Source organism: Candoia aspera, chromosome 4 (assembly GCF_035149785.1).
Source record: "Candoia aspera isolate rCanAsp1 chromosome 4, rCanAsp1.hap2, whole genome shotgun sequence".
Classification (NCBI taxonomy): Eukaryota; Metazoa; Chordata; class Lepidosauria; order Squamata; family Boidae; genus Candoia; species Candoia aspera.
This window is the reverse complement of record NC_086156.1, coordinates 1,522,153-1,539,590: the sequence shown is the minus strand read 5'-3', so window position 1 is coordinate 1,539,590 and position 17,438 is coordinate 1,522,153. Positions and strand designations below refer to the sequence as shown.

The 17,438-nt window shown below is 47.2% G+C and overlaps 1 protein-coding gene across 1 annotated transcript in view; it reads left to right on the top strand.

Annotated features, from left to right (window-relative positions):
- The window catches only part of MYO1G (myosin IG), a 68,350-nt gene that overhangs the window by 31,933 nt on the left and 18,979 nt on the right, over positions 1–17,438 (top strand). Inside the window, exons 17-21 of the mRNA XM_063303217.1 lie at positions 25–248; positions 1,412–1,556; positions 10,478–10,582; positions 12,013–12,126; positions 16,698–16,852. Coding sequence (XP_063159287.1) covers positions 25–248; positions 1,412–1,556; positions 10,478–10,582; positions 12,013–12,126; positions 16,698–16,852 — 743 coding nt within the window. The remainder of the gene's footprint in view (positions 1–24; positions 249–1,411; positions 1,557–10,477; positions 10,583–12,012; positions 12,127–16,697; positions 16,853–17,438) is intronic.

The following is a 17,438-nucleotide window of genomic DNA, read 5'->3' as shown; positions in this document are numbered from 1 at the left end:
GTCTGATGTGTCTGTCTGCCCCAGGTCTGGAGGGGCGCCCTCGCCCGCAAGCGCTGCCGGTACCTCCGGGCCATCTACACCATCATGTCCTACTACAGGCGTCACAAAGTGCGGTCTCACCTGCTGGAACTCATGCAGCGCTTCCAAGCCGCGCGCAGCATGGCCGACTACGGCAAGAGCGTGGCATGGCCTGAGCCTCCGGCGGTGCTGGCCCAGTTCCAGGAGAGCTGCAAACTCATATTTTGCAGGTAACCCCCCGTCGCCCTGTGGGATCCGTCCTAATTTCCAGCCCCCCAAGTTTGTTCCACTTCTACCTCTCTGCAACCCGTATCGGAGCCTCAGAGGTTTTCCTGGTTGCTTCCATCTGAAAAGCAGCAGGGATGAAGCTCAGGGGCTGCCCGTTGAACTGGCTTGCTGAAAAGACCCTTGAATCCTGGGGGTCCACGGGAGAAGGACGTTCCTTCCGATCTTGGCCACGGATTCCCTCGTCGCCTCAGGCAAGCCCGTGGTTTCCCCGTGAAACGAGAACAGCAAAGCTCCTCTCGACAGGCGAGGGAGAGGGCGCGTTCCTTAAGAAGAGATGGCTTTTTTCAGCAAAAAATGCAAAAACCAGACCTCTTGAGAATCCCAGTATTAGTTGTTTCTGAAAAACAAGTTTCCAGTTCTCATGGCTGTGCTTGGAAAACAATAAGTTAGGGACATTCTTAAGGCTGCACCAGGAGCTTGGATATTCGGGGATAGCGTGTGCTGAAGTTTCAGAGGCCGAGAAAGGTCCCACTAGCATTTCCGTGGCCTGCTTGTTTTCATGTTCTCCTTTCCTGCTGAGGAACTCGAAACCTGGAAGGCTTTCTCGCTGAGAAAATCCACTTCCGATGCTCAAAGGTGGAAAGACTCGATCTTGCCTCCAAGGGAAGAAGGGAGGGTAAAGTGGATGGCTGAGATGGCAAAATTGACATCTTTCGTTAGAGAAAAGACGTTGACTAATTTTATGGCGAATTGGAAGCCCCTTTGGGACTTTTTGCATGAAACCAAAAAGAATGAAATTATGGTATACAGATTTGATGATTAATAATATTAGTTGACAATAGAAAAAATGGAGGTGATGTTGTAACCTCAGAGTAAGAGTTTACTGTGAGTTTTACTTGAATCTGTTGTAAAAGCAGTTGGGAGTTATTCCTTTTTCTATTTTTGTTCTCTTCTTTTTCTTCTTCTTCCACACTTCTCTTTCTCTTTCTTTACTAGTTTCTGTTAGGTTTTATCTCTTGGTTTTAAAGTTTAATAAAATTATTATTTAAAAAAAGAGAGAGAAAATCCGCTTCAGAATGGATGCTGGGGCACGGCTTGGCTTCCCGCTTGCCACGAGGCAAGCGAACAGAGAAGAACATGCTCTGTGCTTCTGGTTTTTCTGCAGGTGGCGAGCCAGGCAGCTGGTGACGAACATCCCTCCGTCCGAGATGGGCCAAATCAAGGCCAAGGTGGCAGCCTTCGAGGTCTTGCACGGCCTGCGGAAAAACTGGGGCTGCTGCCGAAGCTGGAGACAGAACTATCTGGTGTTGGTAGGTGCCCCGGGCAGCTCTCGTGCACTTTCTTTGTTTGAAGGTTTTTCTCTATCAGAAAAGGACTTTGTGGTCTGCAGCGGGCACCTTTATGTGGCCTGGGTTTATACCCTAAGCTAAAACACACACAGAGATTGAGACAAATGACTAGGAAACTTTAGTATGGGCTGTGCACATTTATTTCCCTTGTTCTCTTCCCCTGCAAAAAAGAGGCTTTTCTTTTTCTCTCTCAGCCTCAAGGGTCTTTGGAATTGATTTTCATTTTGGCAGAGAGGGTGTTTAACTCCATTGTATTGCTGCCATTCCATTAAGAACATAAGCCACGCCCTGCTGGTCCAGCCACCTGTTCTCCCAGTAGTCCACCCGGTGCCCAAGGAAGCCCACTCAGCAGATGCCTTCAGAGGCCGTCTCGCTGCCATCACGGCTAAGAGCCACGGATCCCCAGGACGTCCATGAATGGGCCCAACCTCCCCTTTTGTCTGTGTGCTACCCAATTTCTTCCCTTGAGGTCTGGAATCTGGATGAAGGCAGTCAGGGTAGATCTACTAAACTGCTCCAGCAAGCCAGGGTTCCCTGGCTGAAAGTCTTCAGCGTGCTGGAAAATTCCTCTTCTTCCCCAGGCCTCCCTCCAGACTCCTGGGCACATGGAAAAGTTGGCACTTGCCAGATTGGCTTCACATGAATGCTTAGGGAACGGATCACTCATTTCTGGAAGAGCAGTGCCCTGGAAGTGCCTTTCGGTCGTTAAAGGTCCTTGCAGGAAGGCGCCCTGCACCAGGCAAGGCATCTCCCACTTTGAAGATGCCAGTCCAGGGCTCAAGCAGTCCAGGGTTTTAAGCAGGCCTTGGGCAAAGTTTTTATTTCTGGCAGGCTGTGGGCTAAGATGGTTGGAGACCCTGATGGATGTGGGAAGTCTGTCTCATCTGTTGACCAGATTTGCCATCTGTTTACTCTTTTACGTAGTTATTTTTATATTGTCTTGTACTGTGAGTCAAGTGCCTGGAGTCAGTCCGGGGTTGGGCGGCACCTAAACTGAATAAATAAATGAAGTCAATGTGGGGGAAAAATGCAGACCGTTGCCCTGGGTGAAGGAGGCAGGATCATGAGAGGCTCAGTCTTTATTTCTCATTCATTTAATAGTGACTAAAAAAAAAAAATTCTCACAGTTCGCAAACATGGCTAATCTGGAAAATTCAGTAGGATCTAGTTCGTGCTTGGAAAGGAGACCACTAGAAAATCACAGGCCTATAGACTAGATTGGAACATTGAACAAACACTCCAGGAAAGGGCCACAAATAGGCTATACAGTTTGGGGCCATGGAGTTCCTGTTTCTGGCAAAATTGGGCGGGGGAGAGCCCTATTTTTTTTTCTTTCCTTTTTTTCCCTGACTTTACCTCCTGTTGCGCTGATGTCACACTTCCCTACTGACTTCTCTCCCCTTCACTCCCAGTTTCCCATGAATCAATTCCTTGTTTTTTCCAAGCTCAAAATAACTTTTTATTTCAGCATCTTGCTGGCTCCTGGGAATGTTCTGCTGGAGTCCACAGCAGAGATTGGAGGCTTTTTAAAAAATAATTTTATTTAATTGGTTACATTATACACAACAGTCCCTTTCCAAGGAAATATACAAAAATAAAAATGAAGAACTCACCACTCAAAAGAAAAGGAAAAAAAAACCCAAGCTTCCCCAGATATGGGTGAGGGATGATCATCAACTGCTTGGCTGCTACAGCGACTGGCCGTTGCTCTGTATATTTGGCCTGCGATATTTCTTTCATGCTTTCTTGAGGGTTCAAAGTATTTCATGGGGACTTTGGGGAGCAGCTACCAGCAGTCTTGCAAGAGATCAGGGGTGTCCGCAGGGTCTGACCCAGCAAGTCAATATGGCAGCCCTGATGATGCGATCACACAGAAAAGCAGCTGAAGCTTCAATCATACCACTGCGGTCTCCACCCTGACTTTTTGGGTGGACACCCCTGCGTGGGATTCTAACATTTTAACCCATGCGGTTATGTCAAGCCTAAGACTCTTCACTCAATGTCTGGGGTGAAAAAAGGTGGTTGCTAAAAGGTGGAGAAGCAGGTTTTGGCTGGCCAGTGAGGAGAAACACTCTGCCGTACTGATCAGATCCAGCAGTGGAACAGACTGGCTGGGGAATTCTGGGAGTCAAAGTCCACGCGTCTTAAAGTGGCCGAGGTTGAGAAACACTGGACCCATCAAGGACCCTGTGGGGATGAGATTTGGGTTGCAAGCCGGGATGGATTGGATGATCTCCAAGGGCTTGTTTTTAATTCCAGCCTAATAGACCCAGTTTTATTCATGTTCTGATTCTATCCTTGCAAAGGTTCAACCCAGGTTTCAGCTCTCTGGGTACCCCCCCCCCATTATCCTAGAAGACATGAGGGCTATGTTGGCAAAAGGAAGCAAACTGTGTGTGTGTGTATGTGTGAGATGCAGGCTGTTTAATTGTTCAGATCAGTGTTTCTCCATCTTGGCAACTTTACGATGTATGGACTTCAACTCCCAGAATTCCCCAGCCAGCTTCTCTCCCCCTCTCTTCCCACAGCTCTAGAAATATTAACCAATATTAACCCATAAAGAATGTTGGGTTTATTGTCTTAAATGTGTGACATTTCTTAAGAATACTTGGAGCAGCTGAAGGCCCAGTCTTAGGATGGAAGTTTAGTAGGGAAACTCCTGAGAACCATCTTCTTTTTTAAGAAAAAGAAGGAAGCCCAAGAATGTCAAGCAGTGTATTTAGGGGAAAAAAGGGTATTCAAAACAGAAGCAACAGTTGCGCACTGGCCCACAAACCAAGCCATTTGTTAGCCTAATTCAGCCAGTTGTGTATGAGCTGCTGGAGCAGAGACTTGGGTTTTAGAGAACGCGCAGAGTTGCTTGGAGGGAAGGAAGCCGGAAAGCAAATTGCCACAATTCTTCTACCTAAGAATTTCACACCAGAATAGCCATTAGGGAGCCTGTTTCGATTTACCCAATTGCAAGAACCAGTATATTTCTGGTGTCAGTTGATGAGCAATATAGAGCAGTGTCTCTCAACCTCGGCCACTTTAAGACGCGTGGACTTTGACTCCCAGAATTCCCCAGCCAGTCTGTTCCACTGCTGGATCTGATCAGTACGGCAGAGTGTTTCTCCTCACTAGCCAGCCAAAACCTGCTTCTCCGCCTTTTAGCAACCACCTTTTTTCACCCCAGACATTGAGTGAAGAGTCTTAGGCTTGACATAACCGCATGGGTTAAAATGTTAGAATCCCACGCAGGGGTGTCCACCCAAAAAGTCAGGGTGGAGACCGCAGTGGTATGATTGAAGCTTCAGCTGCTTTTCTGTGTGATCGCATCATCAGGGCTGCCATATTGACTTGCTGGGTCAGACCCTGCGGACACCCCTGATCTCTTGCAAGACTGCTGGTAGCTGCTCCCCAAAGTCCCCATGAAATACTTTGAACCCTCAAGAAAGCATGAAAGAAATATCGCAGGCCAAATATACAGGCCAGTCGCTGTAGCAGCCAAGCAGCTGATGATCATCCCTCACCCATATCTGGGGAAGCTTGGGGTTTTTTTTCCTTTTCTTTTGAGTGGTGAGTTCTTCATGCTGGCTGGGGAATTCTGGGAGTTGAAGTCCGCACGTCTTAAAGTTGCCAAGGTTGAGAAACACTGATATAGACTGTTGCTCTCATCTCCTTTCATGATTCTGGACTAAAGGGCCTACCAATTAAAGTACTGGATCAAATGCATTATTTGGGGGTATATATTGGGGAAAAAATGTCAAGATATCCCCTCGGAAGTTCAAAGTCCTTGGAAGCCACAACTCTGTCTCCCTGCTTGCTCTTGGCAGCCGCTGTTTACAGTTGTGCTACCTGCGAGCCTGGGTAGCTAAGAGCTACAGATTCAGCTGGCATTCCTCCTGAATTTGCTCAATCCCTGCTGATTGTATCTGGTTTATATATTCCCTCCCTCAAGGCTGTCCTCCATTGCTGGTACACAAGAGGAGTAACTTTACTAAAGATGGGGTTGCCTCATGCAACCCACATAAAAAAGCGATGGGGCTTGGATGGCATGGCTGTGGGGGCTGCCCTCTTGACCTTTTGGACCCCCCCTTAAAGACCCCCCTGAACTGTGCAAAGAGGGAGGGGGGTAGAGAAACGGCTCCGGTCCCTGCAGCTTGCAGTGCCATAAACAACAGAAATGCAAGACCCTTCCTTATTAAACATTTATCCTAGCAATACAAGGTAAGCCATAAAAACAGCACAGCTCTATTGCCAAAGGAGCTGTTCAGCATCCTTTAACAGCCTCTCAGCGTGCGGCATCCGCCTCCCCCTGCAAATCTTGACAGAATTTTTGCAAAGCAACTAAATGTGTAAAGAAAAAAAAATCTCTTCCTTTCCTGACGCCTCAAAACGTTCAAAGGCAGGATTCTAAAGGGTTTTCGTTAATGCAGACTAAATCAGCTCTCCCCAAGCTGTGGCCCCTTGGATGGGTTGGATCACCGCTCCCATCATCCCCAGCCAGCATGGGAGCACAACTTGGAGGAAGGCAGGGCTGGACTAGACTTTTCTCAAAGGCGGTAACTAGGGGTGATGGCATTTAAATAAGCCATGTTTTGGGGGAGTGTCTCTATTGGGGAACTCGGGTTTGTTCAGCCAAACCAGGAATAAACTCTTGACTTCTGATCCTGGCTCGTTCACAAAGCAGACTTTCAGGGGAGGTATGGAAAGGGGAGCACGCATCATGCAGGTTCTTTGTATAACAGGAAATCTGGCTGGCTGTTCTGTATAATGTTCTCTTTCTCCAGATGCCACAGTGGTTCTCCAAACCAATTAGGCAAGGCTCAAAGGGCGTTGGTTGGTGTTTCGTGGGAATCCAGCCCTGTGTGAACCATGTTGTTGTCCTGAGCAATGATCAGGAACACTGGAGCTCAAGAAGGGGAGGATGGTACCCACAGCCTTGCCCTTGAAGGAAGGATCAGGGTGGGTTTGCGTGGGGCCCACTGTGAAAATCCTGTGAAGCCATTTGAGCAGCCTTTCCAGGCATCCACCATGATGGTGTCCCCCAGAACACCAGCTGTTTTGCTGCTCAGGTGTCCCCACTGAGACCTGGAGACCCCTGCACCTTCTGGGTTGGCCAAAGCAGCTGCGGGGGACAGGGGGTTAGGTGACCTCTGGGGAGGAGCAAAAGTCAGGTCTGCTAAAGCAGATGGATTCCTCCGCCCCTCCACAAGGGAACTCCAGCTCTCCGCTCGCCCTCAGGAGCTCCTTCCTTTGATTCCCCCCCCCCCCTTGGCTCACTTATAAGAATTCCTGAATTAGATCAGGACCCCAGGCCAGGAATGGGGGGAGGCTGTTCTTCCCTCCTGAGGCTGTGGGATTTGGGGATTGGGTCCTGTGCTGAGAACCACCATCTCACCTGGGATCTCCTGAAAGGAGACAAGCAGATGCGGCAGAGTCTGGGTGCTGCAAGTTGCAGAAAAGGGCATCCGGGAGAATTGGTATTTTTCAGCGCACGTGTCGTCTCCATGGTGATTCCTCCCCAAAGCCTCTTAGTTGGAGCAAGTCGCTGTATGGGTGGCTTGCCCCCCTCCCAGATGTGTCTGCAAGAGACGGCTGTGGAGTTGTACTGTGTGAAGGAAGGATAGCCTGTTCTTTGCACCCACACCCACACACACCCAGAGGCCCTCCTGTCCCCAGTGGCTCCAGGAAGGAGACCCATTCCATGGGATCAGCACTCCGAAACAGGGAAGTGGCTGCCTTGCAGTGAATCGAGCTGAGGGGACCTTTAGCTCAAGATCCCCCAACTTGGGGCTTCTAGACCAGTGTTTCTCAACCTTGGCCACTTTAAGATGGGTGGACTTCGACTCCCAGAATTCCCCAGCCAGCATGGCTGGCTGGGGAATTCTGGGAGTCGAAGTCCACCCATCTTAAAGTGGCCATGGTTGAGGAATGCTGCTCTAGATGCACTGGACACCTGCTTCCACAGCTCTTGGCCATGTTGGCTGAGAATTCTGGGCCTCGGCATCAGTCCACCTGAAGAGCACCGAGCTGGAGCAGTCTAGTCAACAGAGCCCTTCAGACAGGAGTCTTTTCCAGCTTCCCCTTCTGATACTAGGTGTAGAATCCGAGGCCTTTTGGCCTTTTGGTATCCAAAGTCTGGGTCTGATCTTTGAGGAACTGAGCAGGTGGCCACAGGAATGAGAACTCTCCTGAAAGTAGCTGCCTTGCGGTCAAGAGACTGCAGCGTCATGCATGACACCTGCAGAAAGCCATTTGTCCTAAAAGAGGTCAAAAGCGTTAGGCATCAAAGGAGGACGGAACAGACAGAAGGAGGGCTGTGCCGTTTTGTTCCTATTTCAGTGCTGCCATTTAAAGCAAGTTGTATATCAGGGAGCTAGCTTTCATTCATATTTCCAGGAGTGGGTTACAGGTAGTCCTCGACTTACGACCATTCATTTAGTGAGCATTCAAAGTTAAGACAGCGCTGAAAAAAGTGACTTGCGACCGGTCCTCGCACTTATGACCATCAGAGCATTCCTGTGGTCACATGATCAAAATTCAGGTGCTTGGCAACCAGCTTGCACTTATGATGGTTGCAGCATTCCAGGGTCATGCGATCGCCATTTGCAACCTTCCCAGCTGGTTTCTGACAAGCAAAGTCAATGAGGGAAGCTGGATTCGCTTAACAACCATAGTGACTCGCTTAACAACTGCGGCGAAAAAGGTCATTAAATTGGTCGTGACTCACTTAACAACCTCCTCACTTCGCGATGGAAGTTCCAGTTGTGGTCATAAGTCGAGGACTACCTGTATTATATGTAAAAGTTTGTTTGAATTTGTAAAAACATGGGGAGACTGTCAAGCAGACAATTCCCCCATTTCCCAAGTTCTCTGATGCAGAATTTTGCACTTGACCCTTTATGAAAAAGCTGAAGTCTGCAGGCTAAAGGCTGGAAGTCTGAAACTTCTCTGGGTCTTCATAACCTGGTCCCATTTCTTGCCTAGTGACTAATTCCTTCCGTCACTGTTTTATCTCCTGGAGGTGATTCACATGGCAGCCACCCCCTAACCCCATTGTGTGAGACGGTAGAGTTTTCACAATCTGTACGGCCTTTTTAGTGATTAAAAGGTCAACAGTTGAAATAATTTATATACAGCACCATCTCTTGACCAGGTAGCTTATATGTGGGATGGCCAGAGGATTCAGCCCTTCCTTTTCTCCCTTGAGAGAGAGACCAATCTCACAGGAGGTGAACAAAAGCAAATGTCATTTAAAAAGAAAAGATAAAATGTAACTCTTCTGAACTTTATATATCAAACTACAAGCATTCGGAGCGAAAGGAGATAATTTCCAAGACAGCCTAGATCATGAAGATAACAGCCATTTGCAAATCAGTGGGGAAAAAAGAATCCAAAGGAAAAGACAGTGCTCTGGAGAAATTATAAGACAGTGCTAATCCGGTATGCTTGCACCGCCCAACATCTCCATAAAGAGACTGGACAGATTTCAAATTATTACTGGTCCCCAGCAGATTCTGAAGAAAAAAAAGAAAAAAAATATTTTCAAGGACATGGCCTGAAATATGCAGTAAAGCTGATATGGAACATTAAACTCCCCTTGTTTTAAAAGGCCATCTTTTTCTATAGTCAGCCAAAGGAGGGGCTGCGGTAATCTGTAGGTAACCAACAGCTACATCTCACTTGTGGGGTTGCGTACTGTGTGTGTTTGGTTGTGTAGGGTATCTGCATTACTATCTATCTATCTATCTATCTATCTATCTATCTATCTATCTATCTATCTATCTATCTATCTATCTATTATTTGAAAGTTTATATGGATGCTCATGTTGTATAAAATAATTTTGGGTGGCTAACAACAGATAAATAACAATACAAGAAGAATAAAAACTCTCTCAGGTGCCTTGCGTTCAGATCGGGGGGGCCCTTAACCTTCTGGGGCGATGCAGCCCTTTGAGAGGCTGGTGAAGCCTATGGACCCCTTCTCAGAAAAATATATTTAGAAGCCTAAAATAATATACCTTGCTGTACTGTATGATCAAGTAAACCAATTATGCCCAGTCACCGAACTATTAAAAAATAACAAATATAGAGTATATACAGTATGTGCTGCTTTATTAATCCATTAAATCAAGAGCAAGAGAACAAATAAATATAAAAGGCAAGTTAAAATTAAACATTTGGAATCTAGAGGCCACATTGCCTACATTCATTACTGGTAAATTCCAGTTAGAGATTGGTGAAAATGTAATTTTTTGTCCATCTGAGTTCATGGATCCCCTGAAATCTTAAAGCCCAGCGAAAGCACCCCCTGGCTTACAGCAAAGAAGGAAGAAGGACTGGATGATACAAAAGATGGAGAGATAAAGAGATAGAGAGATAATTGATAGATAGGGAGGGAAATAGATTGGTAGATTGACAGATTGATAGATAGGGAGGGAAATAGATAGATAATAGATTGGTTGGTTGACAGATCATAGATAGAGAAGGAAATAGAGGTGATAGACAGACAGACAGACAGACATGGATGGGGCAGAGAGAGAAGGATGGATAGATGGATGGATGGATGATAGATGATTGATAGCTATGGCGATAGATGAGAGATAGACAGAGAGACAGACAGACAATTCCCTTCACCTAAGAGGGAAACATCACTTTAGAAGTACATCTAGAAGAAACTGGCATGGCTGGAAGCTTCCACAGAATAATGTTTGGGGGGACATTTCTTAGCTGGGGAATATTCAAACATTTGATCCCCCTGAAATGACACAATCCATTTTCCTGGATTCTACTGCCTCTTTCAGCGTCCTACCCTCCAGGCAGGACAGGCAGAATTCCCCACTCTTCCCTCCTCCTCTCCAAAGAGGTAACTCATGTTCTTTTTGCTTCTCCTTCAGGCAGAGGAGAACCCTACCTTGGCTCCCCAGTTTGTCAAGCAGGTGTCAGCCCTGAAGGACAAGATGCACTTCAGCTCGGTGTTGTTCTCCTGCCATGTCCGTAAGGTGAGAGACAAGTGGGCCATTGGTGGTTGCCTCAAGGGTGGGCATATCTGCATGGCCGAGCTGAACCGGCTTAACGGGAATGTCCTCTTCTGCAGGAGCCTTGGTGTCCAGGGGTATCCGCAGGGCACGGTCCAAAAAGTCAAGATGGTGGTCATGATGGTGCAGTTGAACCATTGTGACCACCAACTTGACTTTTTGGACCATGCCTTGAGGACACCCCTGGAAGGATCAGTTCATAATTGGAGCATTGGGAACCATAAATATCAGCATGTTCCATGTTATAATCCCGAGGATTCCTTGCAGCAGCGTTTCTCAACCCTGGCAGCTGGAAGACGGGTGGACTTCAACTCCCAGAATTCCCCAGCCAGCAATGCTGGCTGGGGAATTCTGGGAGTTGGTCCACCCGTCTTCCAGCTGCCAAGGTTGAGAATCACTGCCTTGGAGAATAGAAACTGCTTTCACACAGACTGAACTTTGCAGTGTAATTCTCTGGTGCTCTTTTCTGCTCAGATTTTTTCCCCCAATAATACCCAAGAAAATACTGATATTTTCAAATATTTTCAAGCAGTATTTTTCAAAATACTGACCTCCCCGGTGCCCTCCAGATGTGTTGGAATATGTATCCCCCAAGAAATGACCAGAACCTTGGGGATGAAGGGGGTTCGCTTCCACCCTGGGGTTGAGCACATTTCACTTACACCCGTCCTCGAAGTTACGACCGTCACATCACCCCCGCGGCCATGTGATTGCAGTTTTGGCACTTGGTTCACATTTATGACCATTTGCAGCATCCTGCAGTTGCATGATGATTTGCGACCTTCCCAACCGGCTTCCAACCAGAAAAATCAATTGGAAACAATTGATTTGCTTTATGACCATTGCAATTTGTTATATGATCGCATGACTCGCTTTACGACTGCCACAAAAAGGGTTGTGAAATTGGGTCCGGTCACGTAGTGCCTTGCTTAATGATCGCATGACTTAGCGACCAAAATTCCAGTCCCTATTGTGGTCGTTAAGCGAGGACTACCTGTAACAGATTTTAGGGTTCACTGGACACAGCTTCCATTCAACTTTTAAAAATAAGATTCGTTTTATTTTAATTTAATTTGGGGAGGTTGTGAGAGGCTGTTTGAGGGCCCATGGATATCTGGCATCCGCAGCTGTTGCATGGCCAAGTCCCCTAACATCTGGAAGGTGCCAGGTTAGAGAAGGCTGTTCTGTCACTGGAGGTCTCTATGATACCACCTCCAGCAGGTGCCAGGGAGAAGCCGGTTCAGTTTTAGGCAGGAGGTACCTGCAGGACGGGGCACTGAGCCTTCCTCTCTCTCGGGGGCTGAAACGGATGGCCTGCCTACCCTTTCTGGGTGCCAAGGGTCCTGGGTCGCTTCTTCCAGGGGAGTTTCTTGACTGTCTCACACCTGCCGCAGATCAACCGCTGCAACAAGCGGACGGATCGAGCCCTTCTCCTCACCGACCAGCACCTGTACAAGATGGATCCCAGGAAGCAGTACCGAGTGAAAAAGGCAATTGCTCTGAGCACGGTAAGTAGGAGGTCTCCTGATTTGGAGGGGGTGGTCAGAACAGAGCAGGAGGGGTTTCCAGGGCTGCTACGAAAAAAAGAGGTAGAAAAAAAATTATTCACATTGATTAAAAAATGTTATCTGCCCGATAGCTGAACCTCTCTGGGTAGTTTACTGTAAAACAGACTGCAAAAATCCAATCTGAATACAGTAAAAATATATTCAGTAAAATGCAGAATAAAAGCACAATATAAACTAGGCAGCTACAAGGCGGTTATTCAAAAGCTAAAACTATCGGAATGAAAATACAATTAAAAGCCAGGGAAAAATCCAAAGGGAAGATCAAAAGTCTTCAACTGATGCCAACATGATGGCCGTGTGGGTGCCAGTCAAGGCTCCTTGGGCAGGGAATTCCACAAATGGGGTGCCCCCGCAGAAAAAATTCTGCCCCATGCCCGGTTGCTATACAGACGTTCTCCACTTTGGCCCTTCCTGAGCATGGGGGATTCGCCCCCACATACTAAATTAGGCAGAGTCCGGGGACCCAAATGGCATTGGACACATCTGGAGACAGGATTTTCTGGGCCAGCTGTGGGACTTCTTCCTTGAAAAGCAAAACAATGCCTTTAAGGGATGCTAAGTTCATTTTCTTCAGCAAAGGATCATTACCTTGTCGTGGTGCTGGAGCTTGAGCACCTCAATGATGCCATGAGCTAAACCGTGAAGGGCCACCCAAGATGGGAAGGTCGTGACAGAGAGGTCAGACTAAGTGCGATCCCTGGGGAAGGTAATGGCAACCCACCCCAGTATTCTTGCCGTGAAAACTAAATGGATCAGTACAACCAGAGATATGTCGGTATACCATCGGAAGATGAGACCCCCAGGTCGGAGGATGGTCAAAATGGTACTGGGGAGGAGCAGAGGATGAGTTCAACTAGCCCCAGACGTGATGACGCAGCTAGCTCAAAGCCGAAAGGACGGCTAGCGGCCGACGGTGCTGGTGGTGAAGGGCGAATCCGATGTTCTAAGGATCGACACACCATTGGAACCTGGAATGTAAGATCTATGAGCCAGGGCAAATTGGATGTGGTTATTGGTGAGATGTCAAGATTAAAGATAGACATTCTGGGCGTCAGTAAACTGAAATGGACTGGAATGGGCCACTTCACATCAAATGACCACCAGATCTACTACTGTGGACAAGAGGACCACAGAAGAAATGGAGTAGCCTTCATAATTAATAGTAAAGTGGCTAAAGCAGTGCTTGGATACAACCCAAAAAACGACAGAATGATCTCAATTCGAATTCAGGGCAAGCCATCTAACATCACAGTGATCCAAATATACGCCCCAACCACAGATGCTGAAGAAGCTGAAGTAGAGCAGTTCTATGAGGATCTGCAGCACCTACTGGACAACACACCTAAAAGAGATGTTATTTTCATCACGGGAGACTGGAATGCTAAGGTGGGCAGTCAGATGACACCTGGAATTACAGGTAAGCATGGCCTGGGAGAACAAAACGAAGCAGGACATAGGCTGATAGAATTTTGCCAAGACAACTCACTCTGCATCACAAACACTCTCTTCCAACAACCTAAGAGACGGCTTTATACATGGACTTCACCAGATGGACAACACCGAAATCAGATGGACTACATCCTTTGCAGCCAAAGGTGGCGGACATCTGTACAGTCGGTAAAAACAAGGCCTGGGGCTGACTGTAGTTCAGATCACGAACTTCTTCTTGCACAATTTAGGATCAGACTAAAGAGATTAGGGAAGACCCACAGATCAGCTAGATGTGAGCTCACTAATATCCCTCAGGAATGTGCAGTGGAGGTGAAGAATAGATTTAAGGGACTGGACTTAGTAGATAGGGTTCCGGAAGAACTCTGGACAGAAGTTGGCAGCATTGTTCAGGAGGCGGCAACAAAATACATCCCAAAGAAAGAGAAAACCAAGAAGGCAAAATGGCTGTCTGCTGAGACACTAGAAGTAGCCCAAGAAAGAAGGAAAGCAAAAGGCAACAGCGATAGGGGGAGATATGCCCAATTACAGGCAAAATTCCAGAGGTTAGCCAGAAGAGAGAAGGAATTATTTTTAAACAAGCAATGCGCGGAAGTGGAAGAAGACAATAGAATAGGAAGGACAAGAGACCTCTTCCAGAAAATTAGAAACATTGGAGGTAAATTCCAGGCAAAAATGGGTATGATCAAAAACAAAGATGGCAAGGACCTAACAGAAGAAGAAGAGATCAAGAAAAGGTGGCAAGAATATACAGAAAACCTGTATAGGAAGGATAACAGTATCGGGGATAGCTTTGACAGTGTGGTCAGGGAGCTAGAGCCAGACATCCTGAAGAGTGAGGTTGAGTGGGCCTTAAGAAGCATTGCTAATAACAAGGCAGCAGGAGACGACGGCATCCCAGCTGAACTGTTCAAAATCTTGCGAGATGATGCTGTCAAGGTAATGCATGCTATATGCCAGCAAATTTGGAGAACACAAGAATGGCCATCAGATTGGAAAAAATCAACTTATATCCCCATACCAACAAAGGGAAACACTAAAGAATGTTCAAGCTATCGAACAGTGGCACTCATTTCGCTGCCAGTAAGGTAATGCTCAAGATCCTGCAAGGCAGACTTCAGCAATTCATGGAGCGAGAATTGCCAGATGTACAAGCTGGGTTTAGAAAAGGCAGAGGAACTAGGGACCAAATTGCCAATATCCGCTGGATAATGGAAAAAGCCAGGGAGTTTCAGAAAAACATCTATTTCTGTTTTATTGACTATTCTAAAGCCTTTGACTGTGTGGACCAGAACAAATTGTGGCAAGTTCTTAGCGGTATGGGGATACCAAGTCATCTTGTATGCCTCCTGAAGAATCTGTATAACGACCAAGTAGCAACAGTAAGAACAGACCACGGAACAACGGACTGGTTTAAGATTGGGAAAGGAGTACGGCAGGGCTGTATACTCTCACCCTACCTATTCAACTTGTATGCAGAACACATCATGCGACAAGCTGGCCTTGAGGAATCCAAGGCTGGAGTTAAAATCTCTGGAAGAAACATTAACAATCTCAGATATGCAGATGATACCACTTTGATGGCTGAAAGCGAAGAGGAACTGAGGAGCCTTATGATGAAGGTGAAAGAAGAAAGTGCAAAAGCTGGCTTGCAGCTAAACCTCAAAAAAACCAAGATTATGGCAACCAGCCTGATTGATAACTGGCAAATAGAGGGAGAAAATGTAGAAGCAGTGAAAGACTTTGTATTCCTAGGTGTGAAGATTACTGCAGATGCTGACAGCAGCCAGGAAATCAGAAGACACTTAATCCTTGGGAGAAGAACGATGACAAATCTCGATAAAATAGTTAAGAGTGGAGACATCACACTGACAACAAAGGCCCGCATAGTTAAAGCATATGTTGTTAATCCCCGAAGTAACATATGGCTGTGAGAGCTGGACCATAAGGAAGGCTGAGAGAAGGAAGATGGATGCTTTTGAACTGTGGTGTTGGAGGAAAATCCTGAGAGTGCCTTGGACTGCAAGAAGATCAAACCAGTCCATCCTCCAGGAAATCAAGCCAGACTGCTCACTTGAGGGAGTGATATTAAAGGCAAAACTGAAATACTTTGGCCACATAATGAGAAGACAGGACAGCCTGGAGAAGATGCTGATGCTGGGGAGCGTGGAGGGCAAAAGGAAGAGGGGCCGACCAAGGGCAAGGTGGATGGATGATATTCTGGAGGTGACGGACCCGTCCCTGGGGGAGCTGGGGGTGTTGACGACCGACAGGAAGGTCTGGTGTGGGCTGGTCCATGGAGTCACGAAGAGTCGGAAGCGACTGAACGAATAAACGACAACACAAGTTCATTTTAAGCCAGTAAAGAGCGTGGTGGTGCCAAAGGTTTTACTGGCTTTGAAATACAACGAAGGGCCTGCTTGGGATTTGTTTCTTTGTCTGTGGGGAGAGCGGTCCTGTCTGGAGTCAGGAGAGAGGGCAAAGTGGCAGGGTGGAACAATGGGGGGCAGAGAAATGTGTTGCGCATCAGAACGTGGATGGAGAAAGCGGTGGAGCCACAAAAAGGGCATTCAGCCCAAATGCCAACAAAAGCCAGCTTCCTCGCTGATTCCAGGGAAGACGTCTTGGCTGTGGATTCTCGGCATGAGAGTCAATCCTCCACTTGACCACAGAGACCATGTGGGTGACAGGCCAATCCTCTTCTTCCAAACCAACCTACCTCACAGGGTGGTTGTTGAGGGCATAACATTAGTGGAAGTACCTAAGGAAGCTGGCTGAGTGGACCCACAGATAATTCCTCCAGGCAGAAACGCCCTTCTTTCTCTGATGTTCCACTTATTTGAGGCTGCAGCCATGCAGACAATGCGCAACATTGAGATCCCACCTTAGGAAACCTTTCATTCCTTTCTCCAGACCTCGATCACTCCCATGTTGTGAGCTGCCCAAACTAGCTTTTTAAAAACCGATTTATTCATGTGAGGTGCTGCTGTGGGGCCTTTGCTTGGCACTTGGGTTCTGTGGGGGAAAAACCACGCATTTTTTGTGCTCCTTCGTCCTGACAGGTGACCGGTGTGAGCGTAACCAGCGGAGAGGACCAGCTGGTGGTCTTCCACCTGCAAAACCAGAAGGGCCTGGTGGTGTGTCTCCACAAAATGCAGCCGGCCAATGACAATCGGGTTGGAGAGCTGGTGGGGGTGCTGGTGGACCACTTCAGAAGGTGGGCGATTTCTGTCTGAAGCATCCCATATTCTCATTTGTTTCAGTACTCAGTGAAAATGGATATATCTGTGGGCAGGGAGGTATCTAGGAGGTTTCCAATCACTTGAAGCTAATACAATCTGCTCTTCAGTCATGGGGTGAAGCGCATTTTTGAGTGGCGCTACCAATGGGCAAGTCAGGACAGATTAGTGTCTCCTTCCTTCAGACATCAGGGAGGCTTAACTTCCAAGTGGGAATGCTGTAAACCTAGGCATACATTAGACCAGGGTTTCTCCACCAGGGTTCCGTGGCACCCTAGGGTTCTGCGAGAGGTCACTAGGGGTTCCCTGGGAAATCATGATTTATTAAAAAAATTATTTCAAATTTGGGCAACTTGCCATTCAAGAGGTAAGCTTCATTCTTTGTTTTTAGTTTAAGAACACCGTTAATGCATATAGACAGGCCCACCCGTGAAACAAACATAATAATTTGGTAACTTCTGGTCTATATTTGAGCCTGAATGTGCAGGGGTTCCCGAGGCCTGAAAAATATTTCAGGGGTTCCTCCAGGGTCAAAAGGTTGAGAAAGGCTGCCTTAGACAAAGC